At 41.5% G+C, this 23,692-nt stretch overlaps 1 protein-coding gene across 1 annotated transcript in view; it reads right to left on the bottom strand.

The window, feature by feature from the left end:
• DEPTOR (DEP domain containing MTOR interacting protein) overlaps positions 1-10,014 on the bottom strand; it is a 134,666-nt gene extending 124,652 nt beyond the window's left edge. The window contains exon 1 of the mRNA XM_007075589.3: positions 9,695-10,014. Coding sequence (XP_007075651.1) covers positions 9,695-9,822 — 128 coding nt within the window. The 5' untranslated portion in view covers positions 9,823-10,014. The remainder of the gene's footprint in view (positions 1-9,694) is intronic.
• Between the last annotated feature and the right edge of the window lie 13,678 nt (positions 10,015-23,692).

Below are 23,692 nucleotides of genomic sequence, written 5' to 3'. Positions count from 1 at the left end.
CCTCATCCCCTCAACTGCTTTTTGTAGTCAGTTCTCAAGAAAAAAAAATAGTACAATAAGTAGGAGCTTTGGTAAAGTCTTGCTTTATCTACCTTATTGTAGTTTAGCTAAATGTAATATAAGGCGCTCTCTACACCTCAATGTAAAACAGTCCTACATCATCACAGGACTAACCCCTTGCTTTTTCAGTGACTATATTCTGTGAAAGTCACTTTCATTTATGGAAAAGTTAGAGAGTAAAAAGGTAAGTAGAACTTTAAAAACAACTTGGTGAAAAGAAGATCCAAGTTTACTCCATTCTTCTTTTCTCCTAGGGAAGAGAAAAGGAATCGGGAAGCAAAACAGCACTTCTACAATCCAAGTAATTCACACTTTAGTGCATTCAATGTATGTGCCTGAAAATAGTGTGCAAATCTTATAAGAGGATTGCATTTTAAATAGCAAACTAACTCAGGATACACAAAAGAAATATGTGCTAAACTCTTCTTTAACGTGAAAAAAAACAATCCTTTCTTTTTTTAAATTTAAAAAAAAAATTTTTTTTTTAATGTTTATTTAGTTTTGAGACAGAGAGAGACAGAGCATGAACGGGGAAGGGTCAGAGAGAGGGAGACACAGAATCTGAAATGGGCTCCAGGCTCTGAGCTGTCAGCACAGAGCCCGACGCGGGGCTCGAACTCACAGACCGCGAGATCATGACCTGAGCCGAAGTCGGCCGCTTAACCGACTGAGCCACCCAGGCGCCCAAAAACAATCCTTTCTTAACATACTTGCTTTGTATATATGAACTTTCATATATTCTCGTATGAAGAACAAGATAATATCTTTTTGCAGAGGACGTGGAGCTTATCTCCAGAACACTCAATGAACCTTTCTCCAAAGTACAACAGCTGTGATCTCCCCTCTTCCCAAGGGGACCCAAGGCAGGCAGGGTAATGGCATCTTTCTTGCCACAAGTATCACAGACGGGTAAGCCTAAGACCACCTTAAGAACGGCACAGAATTCTGTATCTCTACACTGTCCCCTTCCGAATCCCCCTTGCTTTTTCTGTCAAGACACCACTCACAGAATAGCCTTTCAAAATTTCACAGCTTGTTAGAAACGGCCAAGCTTCACACATAATAAAATGCAGTGACTAACCCAACCCTAATGAAAACAGGATAGCATGAAACGAGACTTTCCCTCGTAAAGAGAGAGTGCTCATCAGAATGCTCATTTGTTTCTCACTCTTTAAGGCAAGATGAGAGTAGCTGCTGTGCTGGGCCTGGTCCTCTGAATCCTGCCTGATCTCCCCACAAAGCTCCAGGCTCAGTTCTCTGTGGCAGTAATGGTTTTACCATCTCACAGAGCTGGATGATCCAATCGGGCCAACATGGAGGTGGGTGCTGGGCCACAGCTTCCTCAGTGAAAGGGATCTCTGGGGGCTCACGGGTGGCTCAGTCGGTTGAGCGTCCAACTTCGGCTCAGGTCACGATCTCACAGTTCGTGGGTTCGAGCCCCGAATCAGGCTCTGTGCTGACAGCTCGGAGCCTGGAGCCTGCTTTGGATTCTGTGTCTCCCTCACTCTCTGCCGCTCCCCCACTAGCGCTGTCTCTCCCTCAAAAATAAAACTGAAAAAAAAATTTTTTTAATTTGTTAAAAAAAAAAAGTAATCTCCGGGTAAATATCAGAATCAGAAGTGGGTAGATACAAGTATCCCCAGGAGACTGTGTCGTCAGCATTAAAACGAGTAAGCGAACCACCACCACCGCCAGTAACAGAGAGCCACAAGTCACAGCTGAGGGGTAAGAGTGGAGAGATTTGAGACTTTCTCTGATGACACTAGCTGCTGACTCCCTCCTCTTCTTACCTCCTCTGCAGCTGCCATGGGCTCCCCTGAGCTGGAGAGCCCTGGCATGTGTCCCCACTTGCCACACCCTAGCAACAGCTGTTAATCTGAAAACCACAGATACAAAAGAACATCTTGTCCCACACTGCTGGGTGTGTTTTCTCTTGTTTCATCTCATCTCTCCCATCCACCTTTAAAATTATTCCAAAAGCCACCAAAAAAAAAAAAAAAAAAGTGATTCTTTGTGCAGACCTGAGTAGGTAGGTCAGTGTTCTCTCTGAACTCTTCCAAGATGGAACCATCGCAGCCAGCCCTGAAAAAATAGCTCCCATGGCCCCTGCTGGCATTGTCACCAGGAACAGCTGTGTGCAAGCACGCCGTCTGGCCTACTAAATCCTCTGCCCCCAATCTGTCTCCACTATCGTCCCTCAAGTATATAATGATCCACAAAAAGAGTCACTGACATAAGCTTCCAAGTTTGGTTAAGGCTGATAAATACTGGCACAAGGATCTCGGATCTAGACTCCACCTCTCTGTAGTAGACAATGAGGGGGATAGAAAAGTGCGATGACCCACTGTGTATAAAGAGGGCTGATCGCCGTTTTTCTCAGTCTTTTCCTAATCACTAAACTCCCAGAAACCAACCATTTAAGAGCCACTACCTACTAAAGGGAAGTGAATTCCTGATACAAATGAATACTGGAAATAAGAGGAGAGAAGGCTCTTCCTTCCCCTTCCATTCACTTCTTTGGAGATGTATTTAACTTACTTTCAAGTTTATTGATTCCAAAAGACGGAAGCCATAACTGAAATATCAGCACTGGCTTTTGAGGAACACAAATATATTATTCAAACACAGCTAACAGCAGTCATTTCAGAAAAAGGTTTACATATGAATAAGTGCATAAAGATATAAAATAATTCCATAATCGTTTATTGAGCACTTACTAAATGCCTTCTATTTGATGTTTTTTGCAAGTGACAAAGTCCCTTCACGCGCTCTCTCCAGGTTACGAAACGAATCATTACCAAGGGTTTGCTATGTACCAGGGTTCTGCTCCCTGCCCTCACATCCCGTTTGTGAAGCGGAAAAGAGGTTCACAGGAACAGGGTCTGTATGTTGGAGGAGCCTCCAATTCAAAGGCAATTTAACACCCTACACTAGGCTTCTCTGCATTGATTCCAAATACAGTGACTCTGTTTCCTATAACCCCCTCCCCTTTTTTTTATGCAAACAGGGAATAATTTCCTGACTCCAGGATATCTCTGCTGTTTTGAAGAATACAAGAAAACAAGTGTTCTCCTTCTTTTTGGATCTCTAGACTTCAGTAGTAGCATCTGGGGGGTAGTTTCCGGCTATTCCCTTCATCTACAGTGTCTGATAGAGCTAAGCTTCCATAGTAATGGCTTCCAGTAAGGTTACCCCCTAAGAAAATCTCCAGGCCAACCTTAAAATTCTTTGTGTTCAAAATGCAATGAAATGGACTCTTTGTCCTTTTTCTATTCGGCATGCTCTAAATTCCTCACCTCTTGTTTATTATAGCTTGATTTTTGTTCGATGAGCTGATTTTTACTTCATACCTGCACACTGCATTAACGTTTGCAAAGCAAATTCAGGAAGCAGTTCAACACTTATTGAACGTGTTTTTTTTGAAAAAGGCAATAAATAGCAAGGCCGTAAGAGTCTGGAAAGGCAGTCTGTTATAGCAAAAAGGCAAATACATCAAACAATCTGAAAGAACTACAATTTCCTACAATTTGGCTAAAATTCATTGCCTAGTAAATTGCTTGTAGGGAACCAGCATGTAGTGATTGGATGAGATCGCTGTAATTAGCATATTTAGTCTAGGTAGAGGAGCATAAGTGGAATGCTTGAAATGTTTTCTCTCTTAATTAAGCATTCCTCATCACCTTCTTAACTCTCCTCCCCGCCCCACCTGCATCCTCACAGCTGGCAAAATAGTGAACTGCAATTCATCTTCCCGTTAAAATGATTACAGATTCAGAATGGAGTTCTAATTAAGTTTTCAAAACCACATGGCAAGGAAGACCCGGTTCAATAGTAGAGGAAGTGACCACTCTGTCTTGAGAAAACATAAACACTTCTAGAAATACACTGAATTTTTCCCAACAGAATGGAAAAGAAATCATTTGTCTGCTTATGTGTTTGCAAAAAGCAGTCATGCTAGAATGTGACAAGTCTTATACACATGATTCCGTTTTACATTTGTCTCATCATTACATTTTGCAACCCTCTAAATTATTAGTTGAGGACATCATTAAATTGTAGTCTAGCATCCTGCCTAAGAACAGGTACTTTTAGTTCTCCCACTTTATGGCTGGATAACCTATAGCCAGTTGGTTTAAATGTTTGGTTTCTTAGTTTTCAAATTTGTAAAATGTGGGTGATGCATATCTTCTACATAGAGTTGCTATAAAGATTAAAAGCACATATACATACATATATATATGTATATATGTATATATATGGCATATAAATGTCTACAGATATATAGATATCTCTCCATCTCCTTGGTAGGTAATAAATGCCATATAAATGAGTATTATTGTTATTATTACCACGCCTACCATTACCACAAAGAGGACAGTAATATTATTGGGGATTCTTTATTTAAACGCTCTATCACAAACTACTTTCTTGTTAAGTATCTCTGTGATTATCCTAGAGAAGAAACATGAGGTGTATTTTGGATGTCTTAATTAGTGTCACAGTTATGACTGCACGGACAAATTTCAAGACAAAAGACATAAATAGAACACAAAAAAATAACAAATGATTTGAAAATTCATAATATGAAACCCTACTCATGAATGATTTATATATGGTTAATTATCTTCAAGTTAGGAATGTTCTAAGATTTTCTTGACTATGGCACCTTTTCTGTTTTGTATCAAGAAAAATACTATAAAAATATATATGTAAAATATCAGTTGTATCTGGTGTGGTAATAATGTGTTATTGAGTTAGTGATAAATATCACTGCATTCTTTCGTCAATCAGAAAAGCACAAGTTTATGTAAATACATCTAATATTTTGCCTTTTATCATTCTTTGATAAAAATTTTCATCCAAATCTATTTTGTAATCGTTTTATTGAGATATAAGTGACATACCACATAGTTCATCCATTTAATGTACATAATGAGATGGTCTTAAGTATATCCCCAGAGGTATGAAATCATAACCACCATCAAGTGTAGAACATTTTCCTCCTCCCCAAAAGAAACTCTAGAACCATCAGCACTCATCTTCCGTTCTCCCTCCCCACTGCTGCTGGCAACCACCTTCTACCTCCATAGATTTGCCTCTTGTGGACATTTCATGTAAAAGGAGTCATACAATATGTGGCCTTTTGTGTCTGCCTTCACTCAGCATATTTTGAAAGTTTATCCATGCTGTAACATGTATCAGTACTTTATTCCTTCTTATGCCGAATAACATTCCATTGCACGGATACACCATACACTGTTAATCCACCCGTCAGTGGATGGGCACTTGCGTTGTTGTTTTCAGCGACTGAATAATGCTGCTGTGAACGGTTGTGTATAAATTTTTATGTGGACATATGTTTTCATTTCTTTTGAATATATGCCTAGGAGTAAAATTGCTGGGTCATATATTAACTCCATGTTTTATCTTTGAGGAAAGGCCAGACTGTTTTCCAAAGTGGCTGTATCGTTTTACTTGTCCACCAGCAGTGTTTCAAGGTTCCAATTTCTCCACGTCTTTGCCAACACTTGTTACTATTTCACTACAGCCATCCTGTTGGCATGAAGTGGTATCTGAATGCATTTTTAAGATGCAAAACCGTAAAAATACATTGAACACGGAAGTAAATCTTTTCTGAAAAGGGAAAGAATGAAGACAATAGGGAAAGGACACCGCAGTCAGGCTGGAAAAGGAAGTTTTAATTCATTTCAGGTCCTTATGCAACCAACTGCCTTTCAAAGTGTCAGGATTGAGGAGTCAGCCCTCAATTTCACATCTGGAGCTTACAATAATCATAACAATGATAACTAATCTTGGTTTATGGTTTATTTTACAAAGTTCCCTCCCATATTGTAGCCCATTTGATCCACCAACACAAATCTTATAGGGAAGGGTATTATTGTTCCCATTCTGCAGGTAAGAGCACAGAGGCCAGAGCAGCTGACTTGACCAAGGGAATAGAAGTTTAAATATATACATATATGTGTCTAATAAACATTAAATATTATAATGTTTCATAAATATTAAATAAGTAAGATGTATAGAGCTGGGCCTGGAACCCGAGTTTTTTATCTCAAATCCCAATCCTTGGTGTCCTCTTTCCTTACTGCCTTATTGTTGATGACCAAAAAAGCAGTGGAAAAGCAAGAGAAGGCAAAAGGGAGTTGCGTGTCTGTGAAGCAGTTAGAGGCAGGAAGCCGGCACATGGTAAAGTCCCCACAATCAGTGGAAAAGCAGCTAGGGATGTATGAACATGTTGTGACAGTGACAGCAACGATGGCATTCCCACCCCTTCGTGAGAGGTCCCTCCAGTAATGAAGAAGCCAGGGCATACTTAAATCCCTAAATTCTGGGGGCACCAGGGTGACTCAGTTGGTTAAGCATCTGACTTCGGGTCAGGTCATGACCTCACGGTTCCAGAGTTCAAGCTCCGCATGGGGCTCTGCACTGATGGTGTGGAGCCTGCCTGGGATTCTCTTTTTCTCTCTGCCCCTCCCCCACTCACTCTGCGCCCCGCCCCCCCCAGCACTATCTCTCTCTCTCTCTCAAAATAAATAAACTTTTTTTTTAAGTTTATTTATTTATTTTGAGAAAGACAGAGACGGCATGAGTAGGGGAGGAGCAGAAAGAGAAGGAATCCCAAGCAAGCTCCACACTGTCAGCTCAGAGCCTCAGGGCTGGATGCAGGGCTCCAACCCATGAAGCCATGAGAATATGACCTGAGCCAAAACCAAGAGTCAAATGCTTCACCAACTGGGCCACCCAGGCGCGCCCAAAAGAAATAAACTTAAAAAAAAAATCCCTAAATTCTGAATATATCATCTGTAATTACAGTAGAACAGTCATATGCACTGGTCATTCTAATACTTATGGAGTAATTACTACGTGCTAGACACAGTACTAACATGGTTGAGACTTTTAAAAAGCAGTGATTACGCTTTTCCAAAGTAAAATTAAATAGTGAACATTTTCTAAGCCTTTCACATGTGGCATCTCATTTAATCCTCACAAAATTCTTGTTAAGAGATGTGGAAACAGGCCCAGAGAGTGAACTGACCCCAAAGTCACAAAATTATTAGATGGTGGAGGCAGAATAAGAATCAAGGCAGCCTGATTCTATACCCTGTGTCCTTAACCACCACCCAACCCTTCCTGCCAGATCTTGCTTGGCTCCAAGTCTTACGTGGTGACGCACAGAGACCAACAATACAGATTAATTCCAGCAGCCATTTGTTGAATGCTCATTAACACAAGAAGCTCAGGGGCAAATTCTCCCAACAACCCATTAAGTGCTTCTCTTCATTTCCATTTAATAGATGAGGAAACAGAGGCTCAAGGGAAGTGAACTGGGGCGCCTGGGTGGCTCAGTCGGTTGGGCGTCCGACTTCGGCTCAGGTCATGATCTCGTGGTCTGTGAGTTCAAGGCCCATATCAGGCTCTGCGCTGACAGCTCAGAGCCTGGAGCCTGCTTCAGATTCTGTCTCCATCTCTCTCTCTGCCCCTCTCACTGTCTCTTTCTCTCTCTCTCTTAAAAATAAAATAAAAAATAAAATAAAAATTAAAAAAAAAGAGGAGTGAATTAACTTGTCCAAGGTCACAGAGCTACCATAGTCAATGCTGACATGGTGCTTACTATATACCAGGCAGTGTTCTAAGCACTAACTCATCTAACCCTCACAACACTCTATAAGGTAGGCTCCATTATTGCCCACCATTCTTAGTTAAGTAACTGGTTTAAGATCTCCCACTAGTAAATGGCAAACTCAAGATTCACTCTAAATGTCAGCCTCAAAAACAACTTCAGCGTAGTTATTGGCTACAAGGTGGCTGAGCAGAAATTCAAACCCAGGCCCACCTCCTGAGTGAGAGTGAAAGATGGTCTTTTTTTTTTTTTTTAATGTTTATTCATTTTGAGAGAAAGACTGAGAGTGCGAGTGGGGGAGGGGTAGAGACAGAGGGAGATACAGGATCTGAAGTAGGCGGACTCTATGCTGAACTCAAGAACCTCAAGATCATGAACTAAGCAGAACTCCCACACTTAACCCACTGACCCAGGCGCCGGGAGACAGTGCCTTCTATCTTCTTTCCAACAGGCTAAGCACGGCTCTCAAACCTGTTGCAGTGCAGAGGGGTGTTAGGAAGAGGGGAGTAACAACTGCTCTGGAGACCCCAGGGAAGGGGCATTTAAGCTGCATCCTGAAGGAGACAGTGCTTCCTGGACAAAGAGAGGCACCCTGCAATTTATTATTTAAAAAGAAATGAAATTGAGGACTTTTAAAAAGGTGATATAATAATGAGGAGCAAATTATTCAAAAGCAAGTGTTTCAGATTGAATCTGAAAAGCTTTAATTTTTTCAATTAGGAAATGCTCTTGATGAAGGAAAAACAAGCTTTTATTCCCTTGAATTTTGACTACATATTAAAAAATCATCGAGGGACAGAAATGTGCAGTTTGCCTTTTGTAACGTTAAACTCAAACTGACTTCCAAAATTTTACTTCCTCAATCTAAGGCTGCAAGCAGGGTGGTTACTAAAAACCTTCAGGGATCTTTGCAAGATTCTCTCTCCTTCAGGTCCTGAAACACAGCTTTTTCAAACCAAAATGAGCCTAGAGATTCAGGCCAAGCATTAGAAGGAAGAGGTGAGCGCCTCATTCCAGCTGGGCCAGGGGCAGGCACGCAAGTTGTGGCCACAACATTTCAGAGCCAGGTTTTTTTCCCCTGGCAAACTGATTTATGACCACACCACGGGCAACTGCGGAACCGATCAGACCGTGTAAGTACATTACTCAAACATGAATCCAAGGACCTGGATGGGATGCGAATGTTAAGGGGGAGATCTGGGGTTCACTGCCTGTCCTCGGCGCGATGAGACCCGTCAATTCTTAATTCTTGCAGCAGCCTAGGGCCGGTGGACTCTGTTCTCCAAAATGTGCGCGCTAGGGGAGTTGGCACAGCAGCAGGGCATCGGAGCAAGGTGCCTCCACGCCCCCTTGCGGACCCGAATGACGATTGATAAGGATGTGCCAATTCAGTGATAGGTAGTTTTTCAGAAACTGGGGTTTAGCCCCCACAAGACCCCTTCAAGGGGGATCCGGTGATCGGCCTCATTTTACAGATGAAAACGCGGAGGGTCAGGGGAGTGAAGCAGGGCTTGCCAGCAAAAAGGAAAACCTCAAGTGAAGGCGATCACTGGATTGGCCCTTTCATCTTAAAGAGTCTGGGGCTGCAAACGGCTTGGGGCCGCCCACCCCTCGCTCACTGGATAGACTAGGGGTCGGCTGGCAGCCAGCAGGCCTTGGTAGTGCCCAGGTGCCCAGGAAGAGGGAGCGCGCGGCGGGTGCCTGCGCGTCTGCCGAGCGCAGGGCTGCAGCTGCGGGGCCGGGGCGCAGAGCGCACCACCGGCTCGCATGCGTCCGCCTGGGGAGCCTCGCGCCAGTCCCGCGTCGCCGGACGCCGGGCTGCAGCAGCAGCAGCTAAGCAAGGGCGCAACGCCGACCGCCCACGCGCCCGCAGCGGTCCGGGAGCCCAGCGCGAGTCCCCAGGCACGAGGCACAAGCGTGTGAGCGCGGGACTGCTGCGGACACAGGCTGGCAGTGCCACCGCGCGCCCACCGGCACTGCCCCACGCCTTACCGTAGCTGCTCCCCAGTGACCAGGACCTCAGCCATGCGCTCCAGCTCCCTTTGCTGCGCTCCACCACTCCCACCGGTGCTGCTGTCGCTGCCACCGCTGCCACCGCTACCGCTGCTGCCCTCCTCCATGGTCGGGCCGCGCCGCTACTACCACTGTCTTCCCTAGACGCCGTGGGTTTGGGTGTTAAATCAGCCTGCCCTCACGGAGGCCTCCCCCGCCATCTTTGTCAGGGGCAGTCCCGTTGCTCAAATGCGATTGGCTAGAGAGGGAATCCCTGTGGGTAGGTTGAGGCGCTAGGCAAGTCGGCTCCAGGAACTCCAGCTTGGGGCGGCGGCTGGAGCCCCGCGTGGTCGGGGGGCGGGGCCAAGGGAGGAAAATATAAACATCTGGGCGGGGCGCCGGTTCTGCGTCGTGTGTGCTGGTGGAGGTTAGGTAGGTGACCTCATTTTTCGTTACCCACAGAGCACATGCCCTGGGATCTTGGGGAAAGGTTAGGAGGTTACCGAACAAGTGTAAAGGTATGTTTATTATACCGCCTGTGCTCCAAATTGGCAGAGTAAAAATAATAATGAAATAGCTCGACAGTGAACAATGAAGGATATACTGATATACACGTCACTGCAGGGGTTGGTGAAATTAGGCGTTCTTCTCATCCCAATGCCCTTCACCGAAGATAGCTTATTTACCTTATGGTGTAATCACTAAAGAACGCTGGCCGGGGAATCGCAGAGCTAGGATCTAGCTCCATGCCTATAAATTCCTACCAAAATGTGCTTAATCCTCAGTTTCTTCCTTTACAAAATAAAAATAATTATGGCTACCACTTGTTGACCTCTACTGCATTAAAGATGCCTCAGAGGAAAGAGAGGAAGAAATTCTTTAATTTTTGTGACAAATCATAAAATGGGTATTGTCCTCATTTTGTATCAGGAAGCAGGCTGAGAGAGATGGGGTAACTTGTCCAAGGCAAGCAGGTAATAAATGCAAGAAGAATCAAACCCAGGACACTCTAGCTTCAGAGTTGTGTTGTTAAAAGATTGCTTCTTAAAACGAGGATATGATGGTATTGTCTACAGGGAGGATGGAAGGAACTTTGACTAATACCAAATAAATGTCCTGTTATTCAGTCTCATGCAAGGTCAGAGCCTGGTCTGGAGGAAAACAGTAATGCTAATGGTAGTGGTCATTGTACTAAAGGGATATTGTTTGTTGACGGTTTTTGCAACTTTTTACAATTTTTGCATATATACAGGTCTCTGCGCCTTTACAAGTAAATGTGAATTTTTTTTTTTTAGTGAATACTGTATGGAAAGACAATCTTTCAACTGAAGATTTGTAGTAAGTTTACAGAATAAAAATGAAAATGAGAGGTCTGTCGAATAACAAATTCTCTTCTTTGTACATTTTATACCAATTCTGCTATTCAAGAATATTTATACTCACAATCCTGCAGGTTTATTATATTTTATTGTTCTGTTTTCTTGTCGTTTGTTTTTAAAGAAGATAATTGTAGCATTTTCCGACATTCTGCAAGTTCATTACCTAACTTACACAATTCACTGAACATTTATTCTGTGCTTTACATGGTGCTAAGCACTTTGTTTATATCATTTAATTGACCCCTGAGAGTTGGGTGTTCTTATCGTCAGCTTACAAGTGGAAAAGCTTAAGCATAGAAAGGTAAAGTAATTTGCCTAAATTTCATACCTGGAAAGTCAGTTAGGCAGCCCTTGAACCCTCGGTCTGTAGATCCTCAAGGTTATGCTGAGCCATACTCCAGAAAAAGAACAATTGTCCCACCACCTTGTGCATTCAACACCAAGGTATTAGGTAATTCTTTCACCAAAAGAAATTATCTAATTTTCTTAACTTTTGAAATAGACCATGACAAAAATGTAGACCAAGCAAGACATAGTTCTAAGTGAATGTGATTCTAAGAGCTTCATTTTGCATAAACTATAAAAATAACATCAGCAGTGGTCCCAGAATTAATGAGTTTAACAGCTGGCTGTCACTCATGTTTTAATCCTATATTATAGAATATCAAGAGTTTGCATGGACTTCACACTCGAACGTGCGGTTTCTATACTGATTCTGTCATTTATTAACTCTACAAATTTATGCTAGTTACTAGTTACTTACTTCTCTGGGCCTCAATTTCCCAACAAGAATAATAATTCTTACCTTATGGGGATGTTGTGTGCCTTATTAATAACATTATGTAAGGTTTTCATGTACCTGATGTGTGTTCACTAGCTGTTCTTTTTAATGTCTTTACTGCTTTTAATAATAAGAGGAAAAAGAAGAAGGAGGAGGAAAGAAAGGAAGGAGAAGAAATTCTTACCAGATACTTTCCATGAGGAGTTTTTGGTATAAGGCAAAACACTTTTTCTCAAGTTATCTCTAATTATTGTTTTTAATTCTTAGTGGGCCTTTAAAATGAAGAAAAGTGGGGCTCCTGGGCGACTCAGTTGGTTGAGCATCCTTCCAACTCTTGATTTCTGCTCAAGTCATGATCCCAGCGTTATGGGATCAAGCCCCATGTTGGACTCCTTTCTGAGTGCGGAGCCTGTTTAAGCTTCTCTCTCTCTCTTTCTCTTCTCTCTCTCCTTCTGTCCTCCCTGGCTCACACACATGTGTGCTGTCTCTCTCTCAAAAAGTAAAATGAATCTTAAAAAAAAAATGAAGAAAAGAGAAGTGCAGAACTGACCTCCCTAAATCTGTTTTTATATAATGTTTTTAATCTTTTTTGAAAGTGCAAAATGAAAAAAATTATTACACATTTCTAAGTATCGAGTGTTCAACACTGTTTTATCCAAAAACTCTGACTCTGTGTTGTAAATTGTATCACTATTGTGATTGTCTTTTGTTTTTTCTTCCTATAAATCTAGTTGCGTTTTCATTTAAATTCAGGCAACTTTCTTTATCCAAAAATTAAAAATTAAAAGAAGTATGTTTTTGTAAAATACTTTATTGTTTAATGATTTATGATAAAAATTATGATAAAAACCTTTTATCATGAAAGTTTATGATTAGAAAAACACCTTGACATAAGGGGGAAAAAATTCAAGTCAGGAAAATACCTCATACCACTCCAGTGAGATACAGCAGAATTTATTTCTTTTGCTCAATGAGAAGGGTTTTCTGTGTGTGTGTGTGTGTGTGTGTGTGTGTGTGTGTGTGTGTGTATGTCTACGGGAAGTGGGAACTGGTTTGCTATCATTGTTTCAACCCTTCTTTTGACCTATGAGCTATACCGTGCTCTATTGAGCTAGACGACAGACCCTTTTTCCTAACTTAGGGAAAGATTGGTCCTGCTCCTGAGGACATGTGAGCACCAGTGCTGAGTCTGTGAGCTCTAAAGCAACTGGTTCCAGAATAGACTGTGATCTCTAGGTATTGCTAGACGAGAGATGGGCACTGACATGGTGATTAAACCAGTGTGAGGATCTGAAAAGGGCTGAAAAGTCCAACAGACCTCGGTTTGATTCCTGACTCCATTGGGGCAGGTTCATTATCATCCCTAGTTTTGGCCCCCTTTTGTAAAGTCAAGATCACACTACTGGTCCCATTGGGTTGTTGGGAGGACTAAATAAAATGTAATGAGCGTGCTTGTTACAGTTGGGAGCTATTGAATGTAGTAAGCCTTCTCCTCCAGCCTTGTCGTGCTCACCTGCTTCGTGCCTTCTGGCTGTTTCGGTGCTCTGGAGATGGTGCTTCTCAAACTTTAGGTAGATGCGTGCGCGCGCGTGTGTGTGTTCACTCCATTGAAGATGGATATTTTGGTAAAATGCGATAGAAATGAACATTTAAAATGGAAAAAACCACAACCTCACTTTGTGATTGTCGTGGTCAACAGAAAATTGGCCAGTCGTTATAAACATTTCACTCAGTGTCTGTATGTCTCAATGTCTCTCGGTGCAGGTAATGGTCACCAGTTGGCAGACCACACTTTTAGCGTTACTGGTTAAGGGTAAGCAGCAGTGGGAGACGATGAACTTGAATAAAACATGTGGAAGAATATTGTCAACTCTGAATCTTAATAACATGTTAGCTATGAGTACTGTTTCATTGCCTTTTAGTATACACCAGTATTGTTCCCACTTGATCTTAAAGATTAACTCAGGCTCCACCTTCCCTGTGGTATCTTCTTGTACTCCCTGACAGGTGCGTTGTTTCCTTTCCTGCGACTTGACGTGATATCAGAAGCCTTACGTTACTTTTAACCATTAATGGGAGTCTCTGTTCCCCAGATTTTGTTCTCTTAGCCTGAATGGAAGCAAACTGATGGTTTAGTAATATCCTGTCTAGATATTTCTGCTGACTGACCCTTTAAGAAGGGAAAACTAAATGTAAAAATAGAGGAAAAATAAAATTTTCATGTCATTATTCATATCTATTTTTAGTATTTTTGTCGTGTTTGATTCATCTTTTTTGTAGTGATAGAAATCAAACATCACAAATAAATGTGAAGTTCTCTTGTCCTCCAGTCCCAGTCTTGCTTAGGTCCCAAGGAGTTCTCAACTGCTGGAAGGGCATCAAAACTAGTTAATACTTTGGCATATGCTGCCACCTAGTGACTGATTTCACAATGACACTAAATGATAGTGGGTCTCCTATAGGAAAAGGACTAACTCCAAGGGGCCTTTTTGGAAAATTTGGGTGGGGATTGCGGTGTGTAATGTTGTTGGGACTGCTACTGACTTTTAGTGAGCAGTAGATGCTAGATATTTAGGGATGCTAGATATTCTCATTTTCTTGGGACAGCACATTCTAAGGAATTGTCATAAACCCTGAATGTCTTTCCTAGGTTCTGTGGGATATTCTCGTAGGTGAAAAACCTCTTTGCTGATCTCTGAGCTTAGAACCCAATTTAATTTTATATAGAAACACAAGATATTTTTTTGCACAATTTTAATATAATTATGACTTGTCCAGGAATGCAATTATTGTCTACATTGAGGAAAAAATTGCACTTTTCTCAGAACTTTACCGGGAAAGGTTCATCATGACAGAAAATTGTTTCACCTGTCGTGTGTGGTACACACACTATGAGTACAGCATCCCTTTTTCAGTCAGCACCTGTTAGCTCTTGCATGTGTGGTGATTCTGTGTGTGTTTCTATAAAGATATATTATTTAGCCAAATTTTAAAACACCGAATATAAAAAAGAGGTGATGGCAATATTCAGGAAACTATTGCCTTCCTTCTGTTATTCTAAATTTCTTCACTCTCAGGATGTGTGGGTGGCTCAGTAGGTTAAGCGTCTGACTCTCGGTTTCAGCTCAGCTCATCTGATCTCACCATTCGTGGGTCCGAGATCCACATCAGGCAATGTGCTAACAGTGAAGAACCTGCTTGGGATTCTCCCTCTCCCTCCCTCTCTCTGCATCTCCCTTGCTCACTCGCTCCCTCTCTCTCTCTCTCAAAATACATAAACATTAAAAATAAAATAAGATAATAAAATTATTCATTATAACCAGTTGTAAACATCTGACCACCTCACTAGACCTTCTGTAGTCATTTAAATATTAAAATGTGTATTATTTTGTTATAGATTATTTTCTTTTTCTTCTTGATACTCCCAAGTATAAGGGCATTATATTGATTTTTTTTTAATATGCTCACCGAAAGCTTATCTTGAGAACATTGGCACATTTTGAACACAGGAGTGTTATGATCTGACTTACATTCTTGCAAAGATTGTGTGAGAGAAAACACATAGGATACTCAGTTCTGTGCTTGCCTCAGTAAATATTTTAATGGATATTCCTTCTCTTCTCTGAGGTAGGGAACAAGGCACAGCAGGCCACTCTCTGAAACGTGGAACAATACCGTCCTCTAGTGGGGAAAATCCAGATTGTGTTATAAGCAAAGCCTTTAAAGTTTACTTGACAAAGGACGTGCAGTTAAAATTTAAACTACTGTATTTTCTAGAGAATTACACAAGTCTTGGTGTAAATCAGAAATTCATTACCTGAAGTGATTTTAAGTAAAAACAGGATAATATGGTTTCTAAGACATACTTTATTCTATTTCTCCTATCCCATGAAATTATTACCCTGAGGGAAGTTTTGTTTTATTTATTTATTTATTTATCTATTTATTTATTTATTTATTTATTATCTATCTATCTATCTATCTATCTATTTTAATTAAGCTCCTTACCCAACATGGGGCTTGAACTCGAGAACCTGAGATTGACAGTCAGAAGATCTACCGACTGAACCAGCCAGGGGCCCACAAGAAGGTATTTCTTTCAAGGCTTCCACTTCAGATGGCGAGGTTTCATTTTTTTTTTTAAGCCCAGTTTTTAGTTGTGAGTCACTGATGGGGTTCAGGCAGGATAGGCTGCCCTAAAATATGTCACTTTGGCATACTGATTATTTTGAATTAAAGTTAACTTAAGATGGTGCTAGAAGGACACTCTGACCCTCCTTTGTCTCCTGGAAAGCAGGAAATAAGTCTCCCTTGTGAAAGGTACCCTTCCTGTATCAGGAGGTAGAGAGACACCCTAACCACCAGAGATAGGGAGTTCAGGGCCAAGAATGCTGTATAAATAAACTTATCACTTCTTCACTAATTTACTACCCCAAGCCCAAACTTTGTCATGTCAATTCTTCACACATTTACTGTTTTCTTGTCTAAAAGGTAAAAAAAAAAAAAAAAAAAAAAAAAGCTGCCTGCTTTGGTCACTTCTGTGAGTCTCATATTTCTATGAGCTGAAATATTATGAATTAAGTTTGTTTTTCTCCTGTTAATCTGTCTTGCATCGATTTAATTATTAGACGAGCCAAAGAACCTAGAAGAGAAGAAAGGAAAACGTTCCCCTCCCTGCATCACACTCTCCCTGGGTAATCTCATTTATAGGCACTCTTATAATCACCATATATGTATGTATGTTTAAAAGTTTTATCTTTCAGCTCCTGGCCAGACCTTTATTCAAGATCCAAGTTCTAAATCCAACTTCAAGGCATGTCCTCCCTGTATATCCTCACAGGATCTCAATCACCACAAATCAAAACCAGTGCTGGTATCTCCCCGCCCCCCCCCCCCCCGCCCAATTTGTCCCGCCCCTTCCTGCAATATGTTGTAAATGAGAGGAAATGCAGTTGCACAACAAGAACCTAGAGTTCATCCTCGATGCTTTCCCCTCTTCTTACTCCTCAGGTCTAATGAAGTAGCTACCACTGTCCATTGTATCCCAAAAATTATTCTCAAACCCAGCCACCTTTATGACTCACATGGGCTCTTAGAGACCAGAAAAAAAAAAGACGGGGTTGGGGAGAGAGGGAGAAACATTAAGTAATCATACAAAGAAATGTAAAATTGCAACTTACTGAAAATCTAGAAATGAAAAAAATTTTAAAAATTAAAAAAAAATCTCGAAATGAGACACACCTGCTGCCATGAGTGTATATATTAGAGAGGCTTCACCTGATCAGGGAGGCCAGAGAAAGATTTCTGAGACATGATTATTGACCTAGGCAAGGGACCCAATACCATACCCACTGCCCACATGTGGCTACTTATGTTTAAATTAACTAAAATCAAATGAAATTTTAATTTTCATTTCTCATTCGCACCATCCATATCTCAAGCACTCAAAAGCCACACACACGTGGCTCGTGGCTACCAAATTGGATTGTGCAAATGTAGAACATTTTCAACATCTCAGAAAGTTCTGCCAGGCAGGCCTCAGCGAGAGAACGAACGGGTGTTGACCAGGCAAAGAAAGAAGGGAAGAACACACCAGGCAAGCAGACCCCCAAATGGGAGAAGGCATCCTGGAGAGAGTAAAGACCTTGCAGAGAGCCAGTGGGTCCGATGCTCCCAGGAGGCATCAGAGAAGGAAAGGAAAAGCAGCAGCAGAGGAAGCAGGATAGGATATATCTTCTAAAGGCTGGAGGGGGAAAAAAACCAAACAAAATCAATTCAATGAAAGACAGTGAAAGAAAATAAGAAGCAACAAAAAAGACTCAGTAAGTAGAGAGAGAAAAGAGGAAAAAAAAATATGGTAGAGATGAAGTTAAATATATTAGATCTAAATTTGGATCCCGTGTACCAGAGACTGTGTTGTTAATCTGCTCCAGGAAAGATACTACATTCATTCAGCACAGCGGATGCAGGGGCCAGACCAGTGAGCCAAATGGGCAGATGAGGGAACCATTCATGCACCCTTAAGCCTTTGAAGGTCACATTCATTTCTGTCATATTCCCAGGTGTGTGGTGCATTTTTTTTTTAATTCTGTGGTGCTAATTTTAATTTCTGTGGCAGTTTCAGGCCTTCTATTTAGCTTTTTCGGGAGTAATTCTGACTCCATGAGTGAAGGAGCTAATTTGAGAAGCTGCGACTAAATAGATCATTAAAAATCCGAATGACATTTGGAAAACAGTGAAAAGGTCTTCGATGTCTGGTTGCCTGCTATGTATGAATTATCGCTCACCTCTGAAAATATTAATCATATTTATCATAAAGTCTTGGGAATTTTGTTCAATTACCTCTGCTTCCTTTGGTCTTAACTCTTCCCTGATGACTTTTTATATCTCTTTATGTTGTTGGTCGTATACAAATGGTGATTCTTTTTTTATTCTTTTTTTTTTTAATTTTACTTATTTATTTTTATACATGGTGACTCTGGTTTGTCTCTCTTCAGTTTTGTGTTTGAGAATCTGTGTCCACCATTTCTTTACCCTCTGTTTTGCATGGAAGGAGTAAGAGTGTACTTGAGTAGGGAGTTCTGCTGGTACTTTGTCTTCTGGCGGCCTGGCTCCCCACTCCCGGAATTCATTAGCCACAGGGCATCTCTCTGCCCTTCTGTGACCATTTCCCACACTGCGTCAGCCCATGGGCCGGGCTGCTGCTAGCTCAGCACGGCTGGACACGAGGGAGCTTTGCTAATCCATCACCTTGACACATGCCCCAGAGCCACCTCTCACTTCTTGTCTCTAAGCTTGATGCTGTCCTGAGCCTTTATCCACTTTACTCAGACTCATTGGTAACATTTTACCCCACTGTTTCCATTTTCCATTTTCTGTCTATCTAATGAAAATCCTTTTTTAAACTTTTTGAGAGTAAGACATCATGCTCTTTTGCTAAGTATTCTATGTGTATTTCTTGCGAAAAAGGACATTCTGTTATATAACCACAGTAAAATTATCAAAAGCAGGAAATTTAACATTGCTTAAAAAAAAAAAAAACTCTCTTCAGGGTGCCTGGGTGGCTCAGTTGGTTAAGTGTCTGACTCTTGGTTTTGGCTCAGGTCATGATCTCATGGTTCGTACGTTAGAGCCCCAGTGACAGTGCACAGCCTGCTTGGGATTCTCCCTCTCTCTCTCTCTCTCTCTCCCACTCTCTCTGCCCCTACCCCACTCCCTCTCTCTCAAAATAAATAAATAAACAAACACTTTTTTAAAAAGAGTTAAAAAAAAAAACCTCTTGGATATAATAATGAAATCATAATCCCTATTTATGGATTCCATAATGAATTTCCATAATTAATGAAATCATAATCCATAGTCAGATTTCATTAATTGTCTCAACAATATATTTTATAGCAGTAATTTTTCTTAGTCCCGGATCTAACCTAGGATTACACATTCTATTTAATTATCATGTCTCTTCCCTATAATCTGAAAGAGTTCCTTGGTTCTTGTCCTTCATGACCTTGCAGTTTTTGATGTATCAGCCAGTTTTTTTTACAGAACGTCCCTCAACTTGAGTTGCCTGAGGTTTTCCCTGTGTTTATATTCGGGTCATGCATTGTTGACAGGATTAATTCAGTATATCGTACCAGAAGATACAAGATGCTCGTCCCAGTATTGGTCATGTTAACCTTGATCACTTAATTGAGGTAATATGTTCTGTTGATTTGCACACTGGCCCCCTGACATGGTGGGCAAGGAGAGACCAGAGAAAGAGGCACACCACTCCAGGTTGGTAGATGGCACTTTTAATAAGGAAGGGAACTTTCTTTTTTTTTTTTTTTTTTTTAATGTTTATTTTTGAGAGAGAGAGAGAGAGAGACAGACAGAGCGTGAGCTGGGAAGGGGCAGAGGGAGACACAGATCCGAAGCAGGCTCCAGGCCCTGAGCTGTCAGCACAGAGCCTGACACGGGGCTTGAACTCGCGAACTGTGAGATCATGACCTGAGCCGAAGTTGGATGCTTAACTGACTGAGCCACCCAGGCGCCCCAATGAAGGAAACTTTGTTATGAGGGTTGCCTTGGGCAGCAGCAAGAGGAGGAAATATCTGCCCCCCGCATGCCAAAACCTTAAAAGTTTATTTTGCAGAGGCCTCAACAGGGTTCAGTCACATATACCATCCAGATGGTTTCTTTTCTTTCTTTTCTCCTTCTTCTTCTACTTCTTCTTTTGACATTTATTCATTTTTGAGAGACAGAGTGCAAGCAGGGGAGGGGAAGAGAGAGGGGGAGACACAAAATCTGAAGCAGGCTCCAGGCTCTGAGCTGTCAGCACAGAGTGGGGGCTCAAACTCACAAACACGACATCATGACATCATGACCCGGACCTGAGCTTGAAGTCAGACGCTTAACGGACTGAGCCACCCAGTCCCCTGAGGCACCCCTCATCCAGATGGTTTCAACACCTTACTGTCTCCAGGCTACATTCTCAGAACAACTCCCATAGTGGGGATGGGGTGGGGGGGGGGGCATTTACATTCCAAGGACAAGGGAGAGGTGAGGAGGCTCCAATCCAGCTTGAGGGTCAAATGAGGGTCGTGTCATCTCAGTGACTTCCTCCAACACACTCCAAGTTTTTAAAAAGTTACTATTTTTTCTTTTGTAATTAACAATTTTTAGATAGATACATTGCAACTATGTAAATATCCTGTTCCCCCATCAAATTGTCACCCACACTTTAGTTTTAGTAAGTGATCTTTTAAAAATCTACATCTGATCATGATACTCCCCTACTTTAAATAATCCACACCTTTTAGGGAACGAACACCTTCCTCATCACCCAAGCCACGCTTCTGACAGTCTTTCTCAACTTCTCCCCCTTTCTCACTCTCCACATTGTCAAGAAGGTCCATCCATCCTACTTTCTGAATATTTGTTATTTCTCCTTCCATTTCTCCTGATGCCATAGAATCAGGTCCATTAGTTCTGACCTTGTCTATTTAAATTTTCTGCCTGCTCTCATTGGGTTAAGCCTGGGTTCCTGAACCGTCCCCCAAACTGCTACCTGAAAGATCTTTCTAAAGTCAAATTTCTGATACTGATGTTTTCATGTATATATTAGAAAATCATGTAGATATGAGAAAATCCAACTAACAGGTTTCAGAAATATAGAACAGAAAATGTGGAGGCATGGAGAGGGGATATTGTCAAGGAAATCATATAAGAAAATTTCCTGGAAATGAAGAATATGAATTCTTCCTTCTTCCTTCCTTCCTTCTTACACTGAGAGGCCTAGCACAGGTCTGGAGAAAACTAGGTAGAAGCCACGTGTGCCAGCTCACTATTGCTGAATATGAGTCCCATGTCTCCAGATACACTGATTTTTTAAAAGAAGAAGAGGGGTGACTGGGTGGCTCACTTGGTTAAGCGTCTGATTTCAGCTCAGGACATGATCTTGTGGTCTAGGAGTTCAAGCCCCGCGTCGGGCTCTGTGCTGACAGCTCAGAGCCTGGAGCCTGCTTCGGATTCTGTGTCTCCCTCTCTCTCTGCCCCTCCCCCACCTGTGCTCTGTCTCTGCCTCTCAAAAATAAATTTAAAAAATTTAATAAAAAAAAAAAGAAGAAAAATCACAGTGTTAATGGAAACTCTCCTAATTTTTAAATTATGGCTAAAATAAAAAAAAAATACATGCATAACACTCAGAAACGTGAAAGTAAGGAAGCACAGGGGCATTCACAGGTTAGTCTATAGTATATACGAAAAGCACTTGGGAGTGTAGAATCTGGAAGAGTAAGGTGGACCCAGCATGAAAAGTCTTGAAAGCCAGCAGCAGTATGAGCTTTATTTTCAAGGGGGAGGGAGATGTTGATGATTGGTGAACAGAGGGTAAGGCTGTTAGAGAACTTAATGTTTTGAAAATTAACTGGCTATGGTATAGAGATAGATTGGGCAATGGGAAGGGGGATGGAAGGTAGAAACCTGGGCCTGAGGAGGCCACAGTAATAGGAAATGACCAAGGTCATGGTTATAAAACATTTTAAGTTTTTTGAATGCCTGGAAGCCACCATGCTCTTCATGAAATTAAAATAATAATAATAATAATAATAATAAAACAAGGAAGAGAGGAAACAAAAACAAAAAGTATTCATATGTAATTCTTATGTGAACTATGATTTACTAAATACAATTCCTATTTCACACTATGAAAATAATATATGAACACTATAATCAAGAGAACAGGGGCACCTGGGTGTGGCTCAGTTAGTTAAGCATCCAACTCTTGATTTTGGCTGAGGTCATGATCAGTTTGTGAGTTCAAGCCCCACAGTGTGGATCAATCCTGCTTGGGATTCTCTCTCTCCCAATCTCTCTGCTCCTCCCCTGTTCTTGCTCTCTAAATAAATAAATAAATAAATAAATAAATAAATAAATAAAGTACGGTGTCTATAAAAGCAGTATCAATTTTACTATGGTTGGTTCTTTTGAAGTTTAACTGTTCACTTACCTGTGAAAAGAGTTTTTCTTTTTTCTTTGTTACCAGGTGAATGAACAAGCTTCAAACAGTTAAGAAAAATGTGTAGAAAAGAATTTTTTTGACTTTACAAAAATGTATCTAACATGCTTTAAGAATATGAATTAATAAAAACTATCATTCTGTTTTAAGAGAGGAACTGAGGCCCACCTTCCTGCCAGAATAGCAAAATCGGATATCATGTATTAATCAATAATAAAACTAATGACTTACATACAAATAATAATTTGCTATAAGCAATAACTAATAAATAACATTAACAAAAGCCTGCCATTTATTAAATACCACCTGCTTGTCATACATGTTAGAATGTAGGTATTATTGGGGCGCCTGGGTGGCTCAGTCGGTTGAGCGCCGACTTCGGCTCAGGTCACGATCTCGCGGTCCGTGAGTTCGAGCCCCGCATCGGGCCCCTGTGCTGACAGCTCAGAGCCCGGAGCCTGTTTCAGATTCTGTGTCTCCCTCTCTCTGACCCTCCCCCATTCATGCTCTGTCTCTCTCTGTCTCAAAATTAAATAAACGTTAAAAAAAAAAAAAGAATGTAGGTATTATTATCTTCTTTTTACAGATAAGGAAGTTGGAATGAGAGAAATTAAATGAACTGCTCTAGGTCAAAAGCTAGTGGGAACTGGGTTGAGATTTCACGCGAGGCTGGTCTGATATAAATATCAGCATTCTTCTTACACTAAGCTGCTTCCAGTTAATAGAGCACCTGCAATGGTTGATTCTCTTCCAATTCATGCATCTCATCAGGCAACCGTCTTCATACCCAGCATTTTTCTCCACCATAGTCCTTACACGTTCAGGTGTATTAAAAAAAAGGTCAGTGAAGAAGTAGGTCATAGGAACCAACTTTCTACCACCAACTAAGGCACCACCCAATGCCCCTGGGATGCCCTACTCTGTAGTTTCCTATAATTTCACCCAGAAGTTGAAAGAGAATGCCTGCTCATTTCCTTTGAATTCAACCTCTCACTCACCTGCCCATCTACTCACCCACCCACCTCTTTTACTTTGACCAAGTGGGATGTTCCTTCCAGGCAGACTCCGCTCTCATGGGCAGCAAGAATCCCAGACAGACTGCAGGGTCCCTGGGAGAGTTCACATCAGGCTCTTAGAAGCTATTAATGCACGGACGTATACGGATGAGCCTCTCTCTTGAAACTTTGTATTCATTCAGGCCACTGTAAAATTTGGCCCAGAAGACACCTTAGAGAAAGCTGAGTGAGCAGTTTGCACATCCTGCCGTGGCGAGTTTGTCGGTCTCCCCAGGAGACTGAAGGCTCTTTCCACCCTGGGAAAGTCGCTCTGCTCTGGACACG

This window comes from Panthera tigris, chromosome F2 (assembly GCF_018350195.1).
Source record: "Panthera tigris isolate Pti1 chromosome F2, P.tigris_Pti1_mat1.1, whole genome shotgun sequence".
Classification (NCBI taxonomy): domain Eukaryota; kingdom Metazoa; phylum Chordata; class Mammalia; order Carnivora; family Felidae; genus Panthera; species Panthera tigris.
Note: the sequence above shows the minus strand (reverse complement) of the source record. Positions and strands in the feature narration are given on the sequence as shown.